This window comes from Amphiprion ocellaris, chromosome 2 (assembly GCF_022539595.1).
Source record: "Amphiprion ocellaris isolate individual 3 ecotype Okinawa chromosome 2, ASM2253959v1, whole genome shotgun sequence".
Lineage (NCBI taxonomy): Eukaryota > Metazoa > Chordata > Actinopteri > Pomacentridae > Amphiprion > Amphiprion ocellaris.
This window is the reverse complement of record NC_072767.1, coordinates 41,152,190-41,174,578: the sequence shown is the minus strand read 5'-3', so window position 1 is coordinate 41,174,578 and position 22,389 is coordinate 41,152,190. Positions and strand designations below refer to the sequence as shown.

General features: G+C 41.2%; 2 protein-coding genes and 1 long non-coding RNA gene across 5 annotated transcripts; 1 reads left to right on the top strand and 2 right to left on the bottom strand.

Annotated features, from left to right (window-relative positions):
• Positions 1-1,088: 1,088 nt before the first annotated feature.
• Positions 1,089-13,786, bottom strand: zfyve9b (zinc finger, FYVE domain containing 9b). Of its 2 annotated transcripts, none has more exons than XM_035957279.2 (16): positions 13,646-13,786; positions 11,306-12,039; positions 11,099-11,198; positions 10,798-11,000; positions 9,520-9,631; positions 8,608-8,730; positions 8,220-8,375; positions 7,853-8,077; positions 7,686-7,768; positions 7,449-7,553; positions 7,209-7,359; positions 5,191-5,271; positions 4,764-5,031; positions 3,299-3,404; positions 2,526-2,705; positions 1,089-1,774 (listed from the first exon to the last, which is right to left on the bottom strand). In XM_035957279.2, the coding sequence occupies exons 1-16, from the start codon at positions 13,707-13,709 to the stop codon at positions 1,613-1,615; spliced, it is 2,853 nt and encodes a 950-aa protein (XP_035813172.1). In that variant the 5' UTR covers positions 13,710-13,786; the 3' UTR covers positions 1,089-1,612. The 2 variants fall into 2 exon arrangements, with proteins under 2 accessions (XP_035813172.1, XP_023146103.1); XM_023290335.3 differs by having other exon boundaries at positions 4,764-4,926.
• Positions 6,620-12,483, top strand: LOC129349721 (uncharacterized). The gene is made up of 3 exons (XR_008602830.1): positions 6,620-7,081; positions 10,779-11,014; positions 11,325-12,483. It is a non-coding gene; the product is annotated as an uncharacterized LOC129349721 (long non-coding RNA).
• Positions 13,787-14,105: 319 nt separating the features above from the next.
• btf3l4 (basic transcription factor 3-like 4) lies at positions 14,106-20,687 on the bottom strand. 2 transcript variants are annotated; one of them, XM_023290336.3, is made up of 6 exons: positions 20,591-20,687; positions 20,138-20,199; positions 17,991-18,104; positions 17,672-17,873; positions 14,691-14,750; positions 14,106-14,467 (listed from the first exon to the last, which is right to left on the bottom strand). In XM_023290336.3, the coding sequence occupies exons 2-6, from the start codon at positions 20,189-20,191 to the stop codon at positions 14,421-14,423; spliced, it is 477 nt and encodes a 158-aa protein (XP_023146104.1). In that variant the 5' UTR covers positions 20,192-20,199; positions 20,591-20,687; the 3' UTR covers positions 14,106-14,420. The 2 variants fall into 2 exon arrangements, with proteins under 2 accessions (XP_023146104.1, XP_023146105.1); XM_023290337.3 differs by lacking the exon at positions 20,591-20,687 and adding an exon at positions 20,479-20,560.
• Between the last annotated feature and the right edge of the window lie 1,702 nt (positions 20,688-22,389).

Genomic DNA, 22,389 nt, shown 5'->3' with positions numbered 1-22,389 from the left:
TGAAAAATGTTTATCTCCAAGGATAAATCATGCTAAAATCTAATGCATATCTTTCTAAATATTAATGTATTGTACTGTAAAACTTTCAGGAATATCGGAGTTGGTTATGCAGAAATTGTTCTAAAAATATGATGATTTCAGTTAGAATTGCCATTTTCTTTAATTATATTCAGGGTGCAAGTGTAAGCTAAATAATCCTGCTATGCAGCATGTAAAATGGTGGTAATTGCTTGGTTGAAATACTGCCAAGAATAATGGCTTTCTCTTTATTTACACAACTGGAATCATCCTTTAAATTGGCTTTTTGAAATGGATCTTATCTAAAGGAAGTGTCTATTTGAGATCAGTTTTAACCAGTGGAAGATATAGATTATTTTATATCTGTGTTCCCAACATGGGGGTTAGGACCAAAAGGAATCATAAAATAATCGTAAGGAGCCCTGAGAAAATTCATGAAAAAGACCAAGGCTTGTGCTTTAATCATTGTAATTTTCTTGCGACATAGAAGATATTTCTGTGCCATTAATGTCATTCTTAATTTGTGCAATCTGAGAAAATCCTTTGTAGCCATAATAAACTCATGACAAGTAGACACTTTTTTGGGTCACAAGGAAAAAAGGTTTGGAGCCACTGATTTCTAGGAATCCACTGCTATTTGATGAATGAAAGCACAGAGCTTAAATAGGTGGTGGTGAGGTGGAGAACAGGTGCATGGAGTGAACTAATTACTGCAGCTGATGTGCATTACAGCAATCAGTAAAGTACAGGCAGGTGACTGAGACAAGGGAGGCAGACAAACAGACGTAGAGACCAACAGACACAAACAGAGGAAGCTGGAGGGAGACAGATCGAAACAGATAGAGACAGAGAGAACAGGAGGAAGGAGACCAAGAGGGAGAATGAAGGAGAGAAATACAAAAGAGATGGATGACAAAGACAGGAAGAAGAAAGGAGGAAGTTAAAGAAGGGCAGTGGCTCGAGCAGGATCATAATACTAAGAGCTTGTTTTGAAAAATAAATTGGAAGTAAAACTATTTATCTCTTAAATGTAATTATGTGTAAGTTTTACAGAAAGTCTCAGGCGGTAACTCAGTCATTGCTGCAAGTTTAATTCCAAGCTGACATTACATTTCATGAGCAGTCGATTAAAATACATCCAGTATGAAAACATTCTTCAGGCATTCGTTCAGTGTGCATCAAATCACTACAGGTCTACTACATACAGCACTTCAAGTCATTCTCTTTTTCTCTTTGCTTTAAGGTCGTGGGGCTGAAGCCAGCGCCCACTTTAAAGGTATTCTCTGTATAGGAACAGGTATTGAACATTGTGACGTGGATGATAAACAAGCTATGAAGTTGCTACTACAGTGCAAAGAGCTGCACGCTGATCTCGTGGTCCGTCGTACGTTTCATGCAGATTGTCTGCGGCCGGGTAGATCAGAAAGCCAATAAGAGTCTGACCGTTTCTCTCTAGTGGTGGATGGATGAGATGGATGCAGACCTCGGATGGGTTCTGGTTTGCCCTTGGAATGCTTTTATTGGCCTGTAACCTCACTGATGAGGAGTGCTGGAGACGGAGCAGTGGTCAGGATGAAACTGGAGCTTGGGTTCTCTAAGTGATGTTCTCCAGGATGTAGAAGATGAGCTCCATCACTATGGACTCGTCGCCCCTCTTGCGTCCCCTGCTGTGGATGACGGGGATCAGCACGCTGTCCAGGGCGTTGAGGTACTGAGCTGGGAGCGGCTGCCCGTTGCTGCCAGCCACAAATCCCACCTGGAATAAAAAATAAGCCACTAATGAGTGTAACTACAGTTGCACACTTTGAAAATATAAACTTCACTGCTGAGCGTTATTCCAGTCATTTGTTGCATGTTCTCCCTACCAACATCTGAAACTTTAAAGAATCCCTGGAGAAAACCATTAACTAAAATCCACACTAATGAATTTCCTAAAGTTTTAGTGGATTTGCTGCTAACATTATTCCTTAGCATAAAAACCTCACATTTTACTGCTCAGTAGAAAAGAATTTAATTATTAATGGAAAAGAATGATCGATAAAGGAGCAGAGAGCAGCAACTACACAAGCAGTGAAGTTGAGAAAAGGGGTTTAAGTTTTAAAGGCTTGCAGTTAAACTGCAGTAGAGTGAAAAGTTGTAATGCCATTTTACTTTAGGGAAATAAACTATATTTTGTTTCTTTACACAACATAGTTTAAAGGGATTAACTTCAGCTCTGTTTTGCTATGTGTATGTGTCTATCTACTACAGTTTTCATGCTGTTGTCTCACAAATTACACATTTCTGTAGCACTTAAATTATTTAGAAGGGAGAACAGATGTAGGAAAAAGCCATAACTCAACTCTGACAAATGTGTAGCTACTGAATTCTGGCTCTGCTGGGAAAATATTCTTGATGTACCCTGAAATGCATGAAATCTGAAGGCTGATTCCAGCTTGATGTATTGGTAGAAATGTGTTTGCGACAACACATCTCGCTGACTTTAAATTCTGTTGATCTTCGCTGACCTCTTGAGAGTCGAATGTGACACGCAGCCCCAGTTTGGCCATCCCGTCCTCTTTCAGCAGCTTCAGGTGAGGACACAGCGCCAAGCAAAACGCCCGGGCGATGCGCTCCGTCAGCCGGTTGTGTTCAGCAGAGTCAGTCGCTGCTCCTTTGGGATGATCAGCCCTCTGCAGGAAGAACACCTGCAGCAGACAGTGAAGTTTAACTGCTTCAGATGGACTGAGAAAGAAAAATGTTGAGCAGATCATTGTACATACCACAACATCACAAGCTGACTTCTTTATTATACTTTTTTTTTGTTAATGTGAGCTCGAAGATAGAACTTTTCATGACTGTTTTCCATATTTCACCTCACTTAAGTCAGGGATTATTCACTGTACTTGTACAGTATTTCAGATTCTGAATCAATCAATAGCATGATGAGAAATAATCGTTAATAGTTCCTGAGATATTGCTGTTAAACTTCAATTTTCAGTGTGGAAAAAAGTGCCTTGACAGGTCATTTTTCAAAAAAATTATTCTAAAGAACATAATACATCAAACTACAGTTTCGCAAATACCTTTATAAATATCCATATTTTATGCTGTAGAATTTTTAGGTGAATCAGAAATGGTCGAGGAGAAATTGTTCTAAAAATTTGGACCCTTTTCTTCATCTATATTCAGGCAACAAACATAATCTAAATAATCCAGCTATCCAGCATGTGTAATAGTGGCAGATGTTTAGTTAAAATGCTGACTAGAATAATTCACGTTAGCAGATAATTGTACATACTTCTGTCCAGCGGATGATCTTCCCATTTTCTTTGTATTCCGATTTCTGAAACATCTTGGTACTGATGATAGACTCCATAGACTTCCCATCGATGGGACTTATGACACTAAAAATACACAGAAAGTGAATTTAAAACCAGTACTTTTGAGAGCTGACAGTAATTCTGATCACCTCTTAACCATGAGATGCACGACTGACTGGACCCTACACTCGTACATAAGTGGCTCAAAAATGACCTGTATAAGAATCAGCGGGTTTTAAAGCCATTCTTGTTCTTTGGTTGAGAATAATACTTTGTATTATTTGTTGTATTGTATTTTTGTCCACACAAGAATGCTTTCATGTATGAAGCATGTACATTTTTCACTTCTTAACAGATTTTGAGCATTTTGATAATTGAAAAAGAAGAATATTATACAGAACAGCAGTAGAAGAACATCAACCTCTTTTTTTTCCCTGCTCTTTTTCTCCAGCTGTTGCTGCTCTCTGTCCTTCCAAGTTTGTTCATCACCTCTAGCACGATATTATCAGTGATAGAGAGCCTGGGGTAGTACTACAAATATTATAATTTCTTCAAAAGTATTGAAGACTTTTGGAATGAGGTTATCAATTGTATGTCTGAGGTATTTAACATCAAGATTCCTTTTGGTGCCAAACTTTGTATACTGCGAATATATCCCAAAGATTTTGCATATACTAAGAAACAAGCTAAAGTGTTGGATTTTGGACTGTTGCGTGCCAGAAGAGCTATCACCTTGAACTGGAAGAGCATGGAAGCTCCTTCTACAAAACAATGGATAAAAGAACTATCAGAATGCATTGGATTGGAAAGACTGACTTACATTACCAAAGGAAAAGTGGAGGAATTTGTACAATTGTGGGAACCGTATATGAACATTATAGCATCTGGAAAACAAGAACATGACATTCAAACTACTACTGTTTTATTTTCTATAATTATTACTGTTAAGTTCATGTTACTTGGCTGTGTATGTGTACATATATGTGCATATACGTGTCATTTAGTGTGGGTTGACCAGGTGTGAATGGGTGTGTGTATGGCTATTTGTGTTTTGATCTATGTTTTTTATGTATATTATCATTTGTCTTGTCTTGTTCACCTTTCATTATAAAAGCTGAAACCGAATAAAAAATATTGGGGAAAAAAGTATTAAAGTCAACTTAAAATTTTAATAGAATTACATCAAACACATGATTTTGGAGAAATAGCTTAAATATTAAATGATTTCATTTCAAAGATATTGCAAGAAGACGACCTCACCTGGTCATTTTTGAGCCACTTATGCATCTAAGGGTTAAACATTTAGTTATTTTTATTTGCACAGTTATTTTTGTTTCCTAACCATCATCTACTAACAACAGGACATTTGAATTTTCAGGATCTGTCCTTTGAACGTTACATTGTTCTAAACACGAAACGCCCCTGAACTTCAAACACACGCACCCTTTATTCACGGTGCACTTCTCCTCCACCCACTGCACGCAAACAAGCTCCTGGCTCTCTGATTGGTCGAGCCGTCCGCAGGTGACGGTGTAGTCTTTCATCTCCCGTAGCGACCGGCGGAGCTCCGCCATGGTTTCCACGGTGATCTGCACCATGAGGCCGTCTGCGGAGAGGGGACAGCGATACAGGAGGAACACACAAACAGACACACACACACACACACACACACACACACACACATATGCACCGACACGCCTAGACAAACAGGCTGTTAAAATGTACACAGACACACACATACAAAGATCAACACGCTCTGAATGAAGCGGCTGTGATGCTCGACTTCAATAAATGTAAACAGTGAATCTTCCCGTGAGCAGGAAGGTGACAGTAAAGGTCGACCCTGCGTCTCCTCTCACTGGATCTCTACCTTCTACGATGCTGGACTTGGCCAGGTATCCTGCAGAGGCCTTCAGAGCACTACTGAATATAAAAAAGCAGGATCCGGTCACTGTGATAAAGAGAAAAAAGAAAGAAAGTTGTGGTTTCAGCTTTGACAGCATCAGTCTGAACAGTGACAAGGCAGAAACTAACACCAAGTGCCATCTAGTGTTATGTAACTGAAAGTGGCTCTTTGGTTCTCTAATGTCTCCTGACAGTCAGCTGTCAAATAAAAGACGTTTTGCTCAGCATGATGTTTAACCTGCTCGTCCCTCTGCATCAATTCAATTCACTTCAAGTTTAAATCGAGTAAAACATTAAAATCTGTAATTCCCTTGTGTAGGACTGTTCAAAATGTAAACATCCTGACATCTTGAGCATTATTTTTATGCAGTTCAGTGAACCACATTATACCATGTTTAATAGGTTTGGGCACATTCAGACTGAAGAAAATTCGGTGGGTTTACAAGGCATTAGGCTGCACTGCATCTATGGAATTTGTCAGAAAATGGAGCTGTATTTTTTATTTTTTTGTGCCAATTTAAAATCTAACTACTGAAAAGGCATACAATTAAAAACATTGTTAAATTTTATATATATATATATATATATATATATATATATATATATATATATATATATATATATATATATATATATATATATATATATATATATTACATAAAATGTTTGTATGACTTTTGTATGTCAATTTGAATATTCTGTAATATTATTTATTTCCGGGCTGCACAGTGGCGTAGTGGTTAGCACTTTCACCTTGCAGCAAGAAGATCCCTGGTTCGCGTCCCGGCTTTCCCGGGATCTTTCTGCATGGAGTTTGCATGTTCTCCCTGTGCATGCGTGGGTTTTCTCCGGGTACTCCGGCTTCCTCCCACAGTCCAAAAATATGCTGAGGTTAATTGATCATTCTAAATTGCTCGTAGGTGTGAATGTGAGAGTGATTGTTTGTCTTTGTATGTGGCCCTGCGACAGACTGGCGACCTGTCTAGGGTGTCCCCTGCCTTCACCTGAGTCAGCTGGGATGGGCTCCAGCCCCCCCCCCCCCCCCGCGACCCTAGTGAGGATTAAGCGGTGTATAGATAATGGATGGATGGATTATTTATTTCCAGATATTTAAAAAATATCTAGTAATATATTTAAACTTAATTTAATTCAATTTTGTTTTGCTTTACTTTGCTTTGCTTTACTATATTTCATATTATTTTAAAGGCTTTTAAAATGTAAATGTTTGGCTACAAATTAATATTACATATGTACATTTGTATCAAGGTTAAAACTAAAGCTCAAAATTTGTACATCTTGTCAGTCAGTCATGAAAGCGGCAGTCACATGACATTAGGGTGACCAAGTGTCCCGCATTGTGCGGAACTGCACAGCATTTTCATCCCTTTTTCCACGTCCCACCCATTGAGACGCTGTCCCGCATTTTGATTGGCAGCTATAATTTTCAAAAGTTAAAACTCTAAAGGACAGGTGCTGGGAGTTTTGTTTTTTATCTGGCTTTTTTCTATGTTAGTCAAACAGCGCGATCACGACCAGATTAACCTGTCAGTGTCTTGCTGCCGCACCTTGTTGTCAGCTGCCGTAAATTGTGCCAGTGGCGACCGGTCGCGACACACCGCAAAGCAGACACAAACACTGAACTATGGATTTTGGCGGAGATAATGGAAAGTACAGAAAAGAAGAGGAGATGCAGCTTCAACAAAGACTGGGAAACTACATATCTCTGGGTGAAGCCGGTGCAAGGTGATTCTCAGAGAGTTTTCTGTCAAGTTTGCCAGAGTTCGTTTTCCGTTTCACACGGTGGGGAATACGACGTGAAGCGACACGCTACATGCGAGACCCCCCTCTCAGCTTTGGTAAGGTGTCCCACATTGTCCCACACAAATATGCTCTTTGTCCCACAGTTGGTTTATTGAGATGTGGTCACCCTACATGACATCAGTTTGTGCTATCTTGATGTCCAGTGCAGTGTCCTGCCGTCACCTTTGCGTGGCTGATTGTGGATGCTGATGGCTTGTGTCTGATACTGGCCATCGTCTGCCTGCACACAGATGAGGTGGGAGTCTGCAGTCTCATTGAAACACGCCCCGATGGCCAGCACATGCTCATTGGACTTATTCAGAGCCTTCATTAGCTAAAGTGAGACACATGGGTAGAGTATGAGTGATGATGCCTGATTAAAAACGCTATACAGTACATCTGTATTAACTGTGTGAGACTTACCTCGTTATACCCAGTGGTCGGTATCTTTATGAGGGTTCTCTGAGCTTCTAGATCCACAGTGAGTCCCAGCACCATTGGAAGGCTGTAACGGTAATTCCTAAAATCCTTTAAAAAAAAAAAATGGAAAAAAAAAACAGAATCAGCATCTGTTATTGGAAGTTTGGTAAAAGTTACAGCAAACTTCTACTGATGATTGGAAATGTGGTGTCTTAATACCACCAAAGATGAGGCTCTTACCACTAGCAGTCTCATGATGGTGTGACCTATTTCCCCAAACAAGGGCTTCCTAAAACGCACACTGTACAGGGGACACGGGTAGACTGGAAAACAGACGTATAGTGGGCAACTGATGAGCAAATCTGTGGCATTATGGCTGCAACATTTCATCACTTTATCTGCCTTACATCTGTACTCAGCCCCGAGTCGCAGCATGAGGCGCAGGGGAAAAGTTTTGGCCCAGGCCACCTCCGCTCTGTGCACCAGCAGGCCAAAGAGGTAGGGCTGGTTGGGCAGAGGTAGACCTTGAAGCGACTGCAGAGTGGAGCGAACGTACAGGAAGCCTGCATGCTCCTCGCTGCCTAAGAATCTGCTGCCAAACAGGGACAGTGACAAGTGTTTCACAACCTTCCCTGCAGACACACAGACCAGGAAGACGGATGTGTAAAGATAAGAGTGAAAAAGAAAAAACACTCCGAGAGAGATAACAGTCGGTGAACGGAGACGGGAGTTATTTATAGAGGTAATAGGTTTCATTAAGGGTGTGGCTCTGACCTGTCAGTGTGTCCCTGTACAACTGGATGAAGTGGCTGAAGATGTCTTTGGGGAAGCTTTTCTCTTCGGGGAGGCACTGCAGCAGCACCACCACCTCCACCTGCCCCACGGCGTGCATCCCCTTTGTTGTCACGCACCAGCACTTCCTGTTAACATCTAAAACATAATGAAGAAAACCACTTTATTGGTCTGCAAGGACAATTTGCTGAAAGAATACTCCAAAAAGAGATGAGGTGTGTGAAAATATCTCACGTATACTGTGCAAAAGTGATGTTTTCTATTTAAATTCACTGATTTTTAAGACCTATTATTCATTTTAGTTCATTATAACCTGCTCTCTACACATCTTATCATTGTATTTATCAAGAGAAAGAAAGAAGACACATACAGTTGACCAGTTTGACCATAGCTAGCAGGTTGGCATTGAGGACAAACACCAGAGGTTTGGGTCTGCCGCTCTCCAGCTCCTGAATAAGCAGCATCTCAGACGGCTGCTCCTCCACAGTGTAATCTGAGGAGGGAAAAATATATATAAATACACTTACAGAGCCGTCAGATTAATCCACAACTGTTGAAATGAGCCTATCACTTTTAAACTCTTTCCTAATCTGCTGCTTTACCAAAAAAAATCTAGCTTCATTAAAGATTCATGTTTGAAAATGAATTCATAGCCGTGCGAAGATAAATAACTATTGTCTAAGTGCGGCATTAAATAGGAGGTGAAGACAGGCGGCTTTTATTCAATCTGTTATTCTTACACGCCCCTGTTTAACCAGGCAAGACAGGAGCTGCGTTATTACTTAGAGTAACAGCATTAGTCAGGAGTAAGTCAGAAGACTCAACGCGGATTTATGGTGCATTCACATCTGGGGGCTGCCTGGCTGTAATTTAGCAATACAGTCACAAAGATGAGCAAAGTACAGAATCAAGTTCATGAGGAGGAGCAGTTGCACGAAGCTGAATGTAATATTTGAACGAGATTTTAGCAGAATAGTTACAGAGTGGAAGTTTGGGTGGAATTTCTGCAGGAGTCTGATCCACAGCTGCTGCTGTCACTTCACTTCTTTTGCACCAAAACCACCCTGTGCTGTCTAATTTTGCACCAAACAAACTCATTTCCTTGCAAATCTCCTTCTATATCTGCACCATGCACACTGTGCAGGGAAATAAAATACCCCAAAAAACTGCCAAAATACATCTCAAGGTCAGGAAAATACTTGCATCTGCACTACTGTGAATAACAATGAGTCACCTTTTGTTTGACTCTCACTTTCAAGTTGCAAATTGGAGTTGGTCTTACCTCCTTTGACTCCTGTGGAGGTGAGGATGGGTGGGAGGCCATCCAGGGGGATGAGGTTGGCAGAGCTACTCACTAAAGCTGTGGTTCCCCAACCATAAGGACCACAGGCCTCCTGGACGAAGATAAGACAAGACAAGACAAGACAAGATCAAACTTTCTGAATGCCAAAGGAAATTCTAAAGCCAGATATTGCTCATAAAAAAGTGCATTGCCTAAAAAGTAGAAAAGCAAAAACATTTGGGTACGCTACATTACTGAAAGCTAAAATAAGGCCAGAGTAGAAGAGTAAAAAGTAATGCTGGCAGTTATGCTGAGGTAATAAGTAATACTGCACATTATAATGAAAAATTCCACCTAACAAAAGAGATGAAAGTGAAACATTGCACCTGAAGAACGACATATTACACATGAAAATGAAATGCTACACGATACGGAAACTGATATTGCACCAACAATAGATAGATGGATAGATAGAAAGAAGTTGGAGAAATAGAAATAAGGTTCCAAAAATACTGGTATTTACAGAAATGGTGCAAAAAATATTGATATATGCAAAAAAAAACACAGTATTAGAAAAGTACAAAAAGGCACAAGGTGAAAATAGAACTAATAATAAACATAATAGATGTAGATATTATTGTTTAGATAGTGTTTTAGCTGTCATTCTAGCAGAAAAGTGAAGTGTTATCCAGTTTGACTCCAGCTCCATTCCCAGCACATATTAGATTCATAGATTTTTATTAGATCTTTATCACAGTAGTAGGGATGTCTGATATTGGCTTTTTGCCAATAACTGATATGCTGATATTGTCCAACTCTCAATTTCTGATTCCAAAATCTACCGATACCAATATATGTGGACTATTTCACTAATTGTAGGTAACACCACATATCTCCTGTTGTGGAAGTAACACATCATGCCTAATTTTATTGTGATGCCCCAATGCATGCATTCTTAAATGCAACAAGGCTTTCCAAATGTAAACATTGTCTGTGCAGAGTAACAAAACTACTTCCACTTAATTTATGGAAAAAAAATCCATATTTATGTCATGTTTTTTTTTCTTTTATTGTCTCAAACAGTTCACACTCTGCCTCCCTCTATGAGTCTGTTAAATGCCGGTGAAATACGGCATTATTTTTTATCTTTTTCATGATAGGCAAAAAAACTGATAACGATATTGACCAAAATTACATTTTTATGTCAATATTGGTCCAATAATATCGGTGGGCTGATATTATTGGACATCCCTACACAGTATCTTAGGGTGAACCTACGCTGATGGATGTCCCATGTGGTCTCGAGGTTCTTCTGAGCTGAGGTGAAACCACAGGACTTCTACGCGGCCCTCCCAGCGCCCGCCTCATCAGCGGGGAGAACGTTGGCCCCCTCACCGGCGTGGTCGGAGCAGACTCTGACTGCTTATTGGCGAGGATTTCATCTGCAAACCACACCCTCCTTTTCCCCCTTGGAGGCGTCCCTGACAGAGAACAGGTGAGATTTAGTCATGCATAAGTGTCTTTTTTCTTTTTAAAGTGTGGCTTTGAAGAGCAGCAACAGTGAAAAGTGTGTGCTCACTTTTGATGAGGGTTGAATGACAGGAAACACAAACCCGTCCCTCCTTGCCATCCAGATGTGTAAGTCTGAACTTCAGATTGGAGCAAAGTGCACAAAAAACCTGACGACACACACATGCACATGCACACACCACAGAAGGACACACACAAGTTAAAGTTCACCTCAAAATTGCTTACGCTGACTTTAAGCTTCTACATTTTTGCTCACCTTCCCACATGCGCGGCAGTGGTGCCTCCTCTTGGTGAACGTGAACTTCACTCCACACTTCATGCAGACCTGAGCTTCAGCATCTGGGACCCACACCGGAGCGACATCCCCCAGGACGGAGCCTCGATCCTTGGACAGGATGCCGACGGGGCTGCTCTCATTATCAGGATCCACAGGAGAAGCTGCACACTCGGCCATCGCTCCTCCTCCACTGGCTGCCTGGGCCTTGCTGGTTTCATCTCCTCCATTAGGTCTGGTCATCTTCACCTGGCTCTGCAGCTCCTTTCCACAGGTCTCCTCAGATGAAGGTGCTGCAGTCGCCTCTGAGCTGCGGGTTTGCTCTTGCTGCTCACTTTCCTCCACCTCCTTCTCCTCAATCACCGAGTCCTCCTTCGATGGGAGAACCTGGGGCTTCTCCTCATCCTCAGGCCAGGCTGCCTCTGCAGGGCTCAGCACCAGAGGGCTGGAGGACGCCTCCCGCTCACCCCATGTGGAGATGGCGGTCACAGTGCAGCTGCCTTCCTCCAGCTGGGAGTGTGAAGCTGTTTTGGTGGGAAACTCATACGGTTTCTGCTCACATGTGCTTCTGATTGTTGCATCCGAGGCGGCTTTGGACGGAGATTCTGCTCTGATTTGTCCTGGTTTCGACACATCCCCGTCTTTGAGCACCAGAAGGCAGGGCCTGTTGAGCCAGTGCTGCTTGGTGTCCTGCAGAGACGGATTGTCTCCTTCATCTGTTTCGAGGAGGAGCATAATGATATCATCAGTGTCTCCGTCGTTCTTTCTGTCGAAGCGTGCACACACTTACACCAGGCGTGATGCATGCGTGCTCATGAATAAAGACTCATTAGCTGGAATAGCTGTGTTCACATGAGCTAAGTGGCCATTAAGTACAATGTGATAATTCATCTGTGCACTTCTAACTGCACCTCACAGCCTTCAGTCATCACTGAAGACCCTTCAGGGGTGTGTCTGAGCAGATCACATCACACAAAGTAGTTTTTTTTTTTTTTAAAGGTGCTTTGTTTCGACTAAGTATTGATGCTCAGCCAGTGGCAGCCGTGGATAAGACTGATGATACCACACAGCTAACGGTTCCCCAGAGATAAAAAAGTTCAATAGTGGTTCTGTGTTTAATTGGCTCTGTGTAGCATCTCACATTAAAGGCTTGTATGTTGCAGGTGTTCTGATCCAAACCATTGCTGGGACGCACACAAAAATGCAGTTATGATTGTGATAAAAGATAACAAAACAGTTCATTTGACTCTAGATCAGTATTATGACAGCATGTTGGCCACTACATGTTCAACCGAGCCCACTTTGTGTCTTTAAATGCACACAATTAAGCCATTTGAAATGACTCCATGCATGATTTCCACATGATATTCTGCACTGAGAGCAAATGTCTCCTGTAATTGCAGCCAATTACTGCTTCAATGTCCTTCCCGGTGAATTAGCAGCAGGCAATGCAAAAGGGTGTTAATGCGTGCAGAGTTGATGTTCCATTGAGCTCCTGCCAGTGATTCATGAATAGTTATAACTCCTGCAAGAGGACTCATCAATTCCTGCTCAGCCGTGTGTGTGTGTGTGTGTGTGTGTGTGTGTGTGCGTGTGCGTGTGCGTGTGTGCGCGCGTGTTGCGCACATTGACGCGCTGTCCGGAGAGTCCCGAGGAGCCTCCGGTGGAAAACATGAGGTCGGTGGAGTGTCCTGCCCGAGCTCATGTAACGGAGGATGCTGACTGAGTGTCGCATTGCCGCCGGCCTCGGTCGCCTGCGAGCGGATTAAACATTTGCACGTGTGTCGGACTGCGTCACTGTCCCGGGAAGCGCTCAGTGAAGCGGATCGGTGCAGCCCCCGCCACCCGCTGCTGAAGCTGTTTCAGGGGGAAATCTCGCCTCTGTAGCCCCCGCTGCATTAACGACGCCACCCGCCTTTATTTATTTATTTTTTGGTGGGGGGATGAAATCACCTGCAATGCAGTTTAATCAGGAAAATGAATTTAACCACATTTTTACGCACCATCCTTCCCATCAAATATCCTCTTATGTACCCAAACCACACACACAGACACAGACACAGACACAGACACACACACACACACACACACACACACACACACACACACACAGACACACAGACACACACACACACACACACGAGATGATGATGCGGTCTATGCGCGCAGCCAAATGCTGGATCAGCGTTTTTCTGTGACAAACAGACGCGCATCATCATCATCATCATCATCATCATCGCCCTCTGGTAACGCGCAGACAGCGGATGAGGAGTAAAAGAAAAAAATCATCCCCACCCGGCTGAGATCAACGCAGTTTCTTACCCTCAGTTAGTGCTCCCAGAAGGCTTTCGTTCTCGTCATCCCGCGCAGAGAAGAACTTCAGCATTTTATCCGGTTACATCCGAGGAGAAAATGGATCCAAGCAGCGGTACCTTTTGCTCACAAGCGGAGGATGGGATGATTTCGCCTCTCTTCTCTTCTCCCCCCTCACTCTCTCTTTTCTCTTTCTGTGTGATCTCCCCTCCTCCCCAGTGTCTCTCTCTGCAGCTCTTTGAAGAAACTCCAGAGGTGTGCAGAAAGGTCCCTCCCCAGTTCGCCTCCCGTCTCCAGAAGCCCGCAGGACGGCGCGCACGCCAAGACGAGGCAGCTATGACGCCAGATACGAAAATCCAACCATCTGCACAAGCTGTCATCAAGTGTTTCAGCAGAATCAGTGCATCGTTTCCATGCAGAAAATCATGTGAAAAATCAGCAACATTTTCCCAATGATCACAGCACCATCTACAAAATGTTAATCACCTTTATTTTGTTTCATAAAGAAAAAAAATGTCTTAAGACTTGATTTAATGACCACCGTGATCCTGGTGATGACTGACAATGGGCTGAAGAGATCTAACGTTTATCTTTTCTGTTCTGTTTTTTAAAGTACACAAGTCAGTCTGACTGGGACATCCGTGGTCATCGCAAAATAGAAAAGTCTCTGGGATTTTCAGGGATAGTGTATGATATGTCTGAGATAGCTAGACTTAAAAACACAAGGGGGAGGTTTTCTAGCTTCCTTGCAGTCCAGTCCATGTGCACATGAACCTTGTGTGTGTCAGTTCGCCTCGTTCTTCGACGCTTCATCAAAGTTCTCCACCAGATCTGCAGGACAAAAGCACAAATATCAAGATCACATTTAAGGAAAACAGTGCATGATACTGTAGTTTCTATTAATTCTAAAGAATGTGCTCGATTTAATGAAGTTTTTCAAGAATTGTTGTAGACAACTGACAAGATTCAGTGATGCCTTTATGAGAATTTGTTTTAACATGTGCAGTTTAATAAATTACAAGTAAATTTGGACTTTTATGCTTCCAGTTTATACCTGGAACGTCATCATCCTCTTCCTCGATGTCTTCTGCCTTTGGAGCCTTGCTGTCGAGAGCTGAGACGGAACAAACAGAGGAAAAACTAATTATTGACATTATATTGACATTTCTAACTTCCTGTATAGCAACACAACTACCTATAGTTATTACTGTAGTATACTTACATCTTTATTTTCATAGTTCAATGTACATTTTTTTTTACATATTATGCTTAGAATTTTCTACTTATGTTTACTTATCTTATTCTTAATTTTATGAGAATTAAAATGGGAGCAACTGTAAGCAATTTCCACTCAGGGATCAATAAAAGTACACCATGGAAGCACCTGACCAAAATCCTTCAACAGAGCAAACAGCGGAAAGGTCTTCAGTGCAGATATAAATGAACATATCACAATAACTAATGACTGCTTAGTATGTTTACATTAGTCTTTGGTTCAGTCTTTCCATCACTTGCCCCATCTTCTTAAGAAAATCTAGTTGCAGTAGATATTTTCAGACATATATCAGATTTATCAGCGTAACTGAGCAAGAATGCTTTTTGCCATGAACGAGAACTAGAGCCCACAGTTTAACAGAATTTAAAACCCTCTCTGGTCACTATTAAACTCATCTGTCTCAAAGTTGCACATTTATATGCATTTTTTTCAAAATAAAAGCAATCACTTCATCTTTTAAAGTAGCGTAGCTGCAACTCTGCACGGTTGCTTCCTCTAGAATGTCAAGTCATCATTCTAAGCTGCTGCATCAAAGTGTTTCCTGATGAAAAAAGATTACGGTTGGTGTTACAAATTGGCCTAACAAGTTTAGGTATTAGGGTAAGACCCTATAGTGTTGTTTATGGTGTGATTTTACCTGAATAATTGATATATTCAGATTAAAACTTGACAACATCGATACAAGTGCAGCCGGGTGGTAATTAGGAAATTACTGTGGGCAGTCTTGCTTTGTTTTACTCTGGCTGTATGCTGTTGTGTGATTGGTTGTGAGTGTGTCTGGGTGGGTACTTTTGACCCGAGGAAGTGACACTGAGGAGGTGCAGGTGTGCAGGAACGTTTTTTTTTCCTCGATGGTCTCTCAGCAGAGCGTGGCGGCATAGACAGCGTGGATTCTTTTGGCTTGAGAAAAAGCCAAGCACAGACTCAGCAGCCCCAAGCAGGAAGCTTAGAGAACAGGGCTGAGGACATATAAGCCCAGCTGCCAGATGGTGAGCAGGAGGACGGAGGACCGACTGAGGGAGCAGTTTATGAGGAGTTCGATAGGAGGCTAGCATGGCTAACGCTAGCCCGGCGGCTAGCGTGGCTAACGCTAGCCCGGCGGCTAGCGTGGCTAACGCTAGCCCGGCGGCTAGCATCCTTCGGATTGGAATGTTTCACCGCACTCAATGTTTTATGGACCAAACAGCTTTGCTTGCACCACGTTGTTGCTTCAGACTGAACACGGACAGTGAGTAGACTTGGCCACGTGGCCGCGTGTATGAGTGTGTATGTGTGTGTATGTGTGTGTGTGAGTGTGTATGTGTGTGTATGAGTGTGTATGTGTGTGTATGAGTGTGTGTGCGATCACGGAGCACAGATCGATGTTCTATTGTTCGGTGATTTTGTGGGTGTTGGAGGGCAAACCTTGAGACTGTGGGGTAAACTTAGGGGGAAATATTAGCGTTCATTGTTGGAGAAAGGGATTTAGTTTTAAAAGTAACAGCAGGACTGATCATTAGGACCATCCGGGGACACGAACCAGACAATAATTTGGTTTTTGGGAAAGTCTATGTTACTTCTCTTGTGTTTTTTTAACTTATCGGTGGTATATATATTTGTGTTGTGTTAAATCCGGCCTCTCCTAATTTGGCCAAAAGGAAAAAACTTCTCTGGGTCTTATTTTTATTTTGATATCTGTCTATCTATCTATCTATCTATATTTATTTTCCATTTAGCTTTATGAACCCGAGCACCCACCATTCTCGGGGTAATTACCTCAACAGAGTGGCTGCATAGGGGTGCTACACAAAACACTACTTTATTTGACAGCATATTAAAGCTGAGGTCCTGCAGTGTTATTAATCATGGAAAATAACCCAACTAATGTAATATTATAGCTAAGACCCTACAGTCTATTAAATTACAGAACTTAACTGATATACACTACCATTCAAAAGCTTGGGGTCACTTAGAAATGTCCTTATTTTTTGAAAGAAAAGCATTTCCTTTAAATAAAGATAAAATTAAATTGATCGGAAATCCAGTGTAGACATTGTTAATGTGGTAAATGACTATTGTAGCTGGAAACAGCTGATTTTTAATGGAATATCTCCATAGAGGTACAGAGGAACATTTCCAGCAACCATCACTCCTGTGTTCTAATGCTACATTGTGTTAGCTAATGGTGTTGAAAGGCTCATTGATGATTAGAAAACCCTTGTGCAGTTATGTTAGCACATGGAGAAAAGTGGGAGTTTTCATGGAAAACATGGAATTGTCTGGGTGACCCCAAACGTTTTAACAGTAGTGTATATATTAAGACTAAGATGTTACAGCATCATTAACCATAGAGCTTAATAGAGAAGTTAAAAAACTGCAAAAATATCCAATAAATATACATTAAATGTGCTGATCTAAAAAGTCACACTCGCTTTCTGCCCCTCCTCCTACTCACTTTCTGCATCTCAAGCACACCAGCTCACCTACAACTTTGCTCAAACACTGTACAACTCTACTGCACAAGGAAAACCAGAAACTGATTTAAAGAAGAATAAAGATCTGGAAAGCTCCAGTTTGCAAGCTGATGGGATCTGTGGGTTTGTTATGTATCAAAAACAACCAAATACACAGAGGAACAGAGAGCAGCAACCTGAGAGAGAAGGAACGGTTTCACAATTTAGCATGACAGCGACTTAAAGATAATCTTTTTGATATACAACAACTAATACTTTCACATGATTTTAAAATGCCAAAGCTGGGATAGCTGCAGAAACACCCACCTTGTCGGGGGAACTGTTCGGCCAGTTTGCGCAGGCTGCTGAGGCTATCGGCTCCCAGCTGGCTGAGGATGCCAGGGAGCATCTCTGTCAGCTGCTTAGTCTCGGCGTGTCCCGTGATGGCGAAGGTATTGGCGGACAGAGAGGCCTGAACTTTGGGGTTGTTGAAGTGGATCACACTTCCATCGTCCTTGATCATGTTCACCTGAGGACAGAAGAACACTCAGGCTAAATGTTTCGATAAAAATCTGAAAATCTGAAGGCAGTCTGGTCTAAATGACTGCTTATGGTGGTCCCATCGGAGCAGATGAACCCAGTTTACCTCCTCAATTCCAGCAATATTGTTCACAGCCAACTTCTTTAGTGAACTCTGAAGCTTTTTGTCATCAGCGGTTGCAGTTCTGTGCACCACCTTCTTCTTCCTGCGCGCAGAACCCTGAAACCAAAGTGGACATAAGATCCTGCCCAGACACTTGAATCTAGCTTATGAAAGTGACCGTTCCAGAAGAAAAAATGAAGTCACAGGGACTTTATTTTAATCGTTTAATACAAGGTTCTTGTGAATCAGTCACTTCTGTTTGCAGTCTGATGAACAGCTTAGTGCTGCCGTCTATTAAGTGAATTGACTTTGCTTGCTTTTGTTGACAGACATTCAGTCTGAATGCTACGGCTGCTTTCGTTTCATGTTATGCTGCTAAATAACTTTAAACGGGTCTGCAGACACATTTTGACTGCAGAGACTCAAATATTTGTAGTTTAGTTTATATTTTAAAAACATTTAAGACAATCAGAGATGGTCGAGCAGAAGATCCCTGATGATCTGAGATGGAATAACTCAAAAGGGAACCTGAGGACAACACATTGTATGACATTTCTGCTTGACAAATCACTTACTGATTACTTTTATTCCCATAAAAAAATTGATTAAACATCTAATCACTGCACTGATATTCCAGCTGCAATAACTGATTGATTAATCAATTAGTTGTGAACGATTAAATGAATCACCAGCTATTAATCAGTTTGAGTAATATTTTACAGGGGAAAAAAGTGTAAACCCTCTGATTCCAGCTTTCTGAATGTGAATATTTTCTGGTCTCTTTATGCTTATATGACAGTAAAATAATTATGTTTTGGTTGTGGAGAAAACAAGACATTTGATGACTTTGTACACACTCACACTGAACAGGACTATCTCACTGAAATTTACACACACACACACACACACACACACACACACACACACATACACACACAGTGGTTCTTGGTTCTGCTGCTGTTTAAACAATGAACACTCCCGCTATCTGTTCATGTTTACATCTGTATAACCGTTTACTGCAATGCTATATGCACTTTAGAATCACCTTATCACTGCCATAAACAGGGTTTCTGCAGAAATCAGCCAGTCAAATGTAATGCTTCTAAATGCCATTTTAATGCTATACTGCAAACATTTTAAGGCCGTGACCATGAACTCAACAAATTACATGGGTTTGTTTTTTTGTAAAAGATGATTTTTCTATGAAAACTGTCCCTACATTCCACTATTTCTGAATCTGGAAACCACCCCTGTCCACCCACAGGTTGTAGTCATTCTCTGAAATCCATGTTTTCTAGTCATTTTTGCTGGAATTTGCATTTCCCATCTCTCCTCCACCTGGTCCAGTCTGCCAGTACCCGACCGGCCGAAACAATTATCACAATGCTTCAGCATGTTTACGCAGATGCACATATCTGACGAATCGCAGTCTATAATTATACATTATTATATTACTATTATCAAATATTTTTCTTGCAAACTGCACAAAGAATTTTTAATGCCACTGAGAATCAAATTTAATGATTTTAATGCCATTTAAGGCCTTAATTTTCGCAATGCCCTGCAGAAACCCTGTATCCACTTTATTCAAACCAAGGTTTACAATAATGCACAGTGCACTTTACGACCACTACTACAGTTGGTTTAGGTATGCTGATTTATTTAGAATTTGCTATAGTGTTTCTTAAATTGTGTCTAATTGGTAAAGGAGGATTTCTCATGGTTTTCTGAGACATTTCACAATAAACCTCCTGAATCTTGGGGACGATACTGACATTTTTAACAGTTTTGTTGACATTTTGTACACCAAACAGCTCATCAGTTAATGCAGAAAATAAATGTAAAAAATGATCAACTGACAAATCAACAATGACACATCTGTAACATACAGTTTATACACCAAACTGCACATAAAACACTTTGCTGCTTCTTTTGCACTTCTGGTTGGATGCTAATGAAGACAATAAAGCTGAATCTAATCAATAATTACCTACAGCTCTACCACAGACAAACCTATTACACCAGAAAATAATGAGCAGATTTACTGTTAACAATCATTAGCTGCAAAAAAAGCCACCTGCTCGCTGTTCTGACTGCACAAACTCAGCATTACACCGTCACAATAAAACACGGTGTGGATGTTAGCTTACCTTTCCTCCTATCCGCACCTGGGCTTGAAGTTTGGCCAGTTTTTCTTGATTCATGTTTTGACCTGCAAAAGAAAAATATAGATAAGGACGAAAAATAAACAAAGTCCTGTCAGCTAGCCCAAATATCTAGCATGCTGCAGCACTAGCAACAAAACAAGCCAACCAGGAGCTCCACAAAACCCAGCTTTTTAGCAAAACAACACCAGAAAAAAAACATCTTTTATCAGGAAGGGGAGCTACTAAAGATGCTAAACAGACATTTAGAAGCAGCTCAGTCTCTCTCCGTGCTGTTAGCAGCTGCAGATGAAAACAACACAGGGCCGAACACACTCCACACACACCGGAACACGGCTCCGCTTGTCTCCGCAGCTCCGCTCCGAACACACAGCGACACCCACGCAGCCCGCAGACCCACAAACAGCCCACGCAAACCCCTGTTTAGCAGCTACCAACCTGCTCGGAGCTCCACGGAGTCATGCGATGAACCACGGAGGGACTAGGAAGAGGTGACGTCACACTCCATAAGGGGACTCTCTTCTTCTTTAAACAGCCGCAGGAGTCCGGCGGTCTGCTGCCACCTGCAGGAGGCTTCAGGAAGTACAGCAACAAATACAGCAAATACACCAACAAGTAGAGGAATAAATACAGCAACAAATACAGCAAATACACCAACAAGTAGGGGAATAAATACAGCAAATACACCAACAAGTAGAGGAATAAATACAGCAGCAAATACAGCAAATACACCAACAAGTAGAGGAATAAATACAGCAACAAATACAGCAAATACACCAACAAGTAGAGGAATAAATACAGCAACAAATACAGCAAATACACCAACAAGTAGGGGAATAAATACAGCAAATACACCAACAAGTAGGGGAATAAATACAGCAGCAAATCCAGCAAATACACCAACAAGTAGAGGAATAAATACAGCAACAAATACAGCAAATACACCAACAAGTAGAGGAATAAATACAGCAACAAATACAGCAAATACACCAACAAGTAGGGGAATAAATACAGCAAATACACCAACAAGTAGAGGAATAAATACAGCAGCAAATCCAGCAAATACACCAACAAGTAGAGGAATAAATACAGCAACAAATACAGCAAATACACCAACAAGTAGAGGAATAAATACAGCAACAAATACAGCAAATACACCAACAAGTAGGGGAATAAATACAGCAAATACACCAACAAGTAGGGGAATAAATACAGCAACAAATACAGCAAATACACCAACAAGTAGGGGAATAAATACAGCAACAAATAGACCAAGTAGAGGAATAAATACAGCAACAAATACAGCAAATACACCAACAAGTAGAGGAATAAATACAGCAACAAATACAGCAAATACACCAACAAGTAGGGGAATAAATACAGCAAATACACCAACAAGTAGAGGAATAAATACAGCAACAAATACAGCAAATACACCAACAAGTAGAGGAATAAATACAGCAACAAATACAGCAAATACACCAACAAGTAGGGGAATAAATACAGCAACAAATAGACCAAGTAGAGGAATAAATACAGCAGCAAATACAGCAAATACACCAACAAGTAGAGGAATAAATACAGCAACAAATACAGCAAATACACCAACAAGTAGAGGAATAAATACAGCAACAAATACAGCAAATACACCAACAAGTAGGGGAATAAATACAGCAAATACACCAACAAGTAGAGGAATAAATACAGCAGCAAATACAGCAAATACACCAACAAGTAGAGGAATAAATACAGCAACAAATACAGCAAATACACCAACAAGTAGGGGAATAAATACAGCAACAAATAGACCAAGTAGAGGAATAAATACAGCAGCAAATACAGCAAATACACCAACAAGTAGGGGAATAAATACAGCAACAAATAGACCAAGTAGAGGAATAAATACAGCAACAAATACAGCAAATACACCAACAAGTAGAGGAATAAATACAGCAACAAATACAGCAAATACACCAACAAGTAGGGGAATAAATACAGCAAATACACCAACAAGTAGAGGAATAAATACAGCAGCAAATCCAGCAAATACACCAACAAGTAGAGGAATAAATACAGCAACAAATACAGCAAATACACCAACAAGTAGAGGAATAAATACAGCAACAAATACAGCAAATACACCAACAAGTAGGGGAATAAATACAGCAAATACACCAACAAGTAGAGGAATAAATACAGCAACAAATACAGCAAATACACCAACAAGTAGGGGAATA

What these genes read in the sequence shown, in the direction of transcription:
- btf3l4 (XM_023290336.3), bottom strand. Translation starts at nt 20,191, where the DNA reads ATGAATCAAGAAAAACTGGCCAAACTTCAAGCCCAGGTGCGGATAGGA. An exon ending in AGGTGCGGATAGGAGGAAAG is followed by an intron (nt 18,105 to 20,137) that starts GTAAGCTAACAT and finishes CTTTGGTTTCAG; the next exon opens with GGTTCTGCGCGCAGGAAGAA. An exon ending in ATATTGCTGGAATTGAGGAG is followed by an intron (nt 17,874 to 17,990) that starts GTAAACTGGGTT and finishes TTCTGTCCTCAG; the next exon opens with GTGAACATGATCAAGGACGA.
- zfyve9b (XM_035957279.2), bottom strand. Translation starts at nt 13,709, where the DNA reads ATGCTGAAGTTCTTCTCTGCGCGGGATGACGAGAACGAAAGCCTTCTG. An exon ending in TATGGTCAAACTGGTCAACT is followed by an intron (nt 8,376 to 8,607) that starts GTATGTGTCTTC and finishes ATTATGTTTTAG; the next exon opens with ATGTTAACAGGAAGTGCTGG. An exon ending in CGACCACTGGGTATAACGAG is followed by an intron (nt 7,360 to 7,448) that starts GTAAGTCTCACA and finishes GTCTCACTTTAG; the next exon opens with CTAATGAAGGCTCTGAATAA.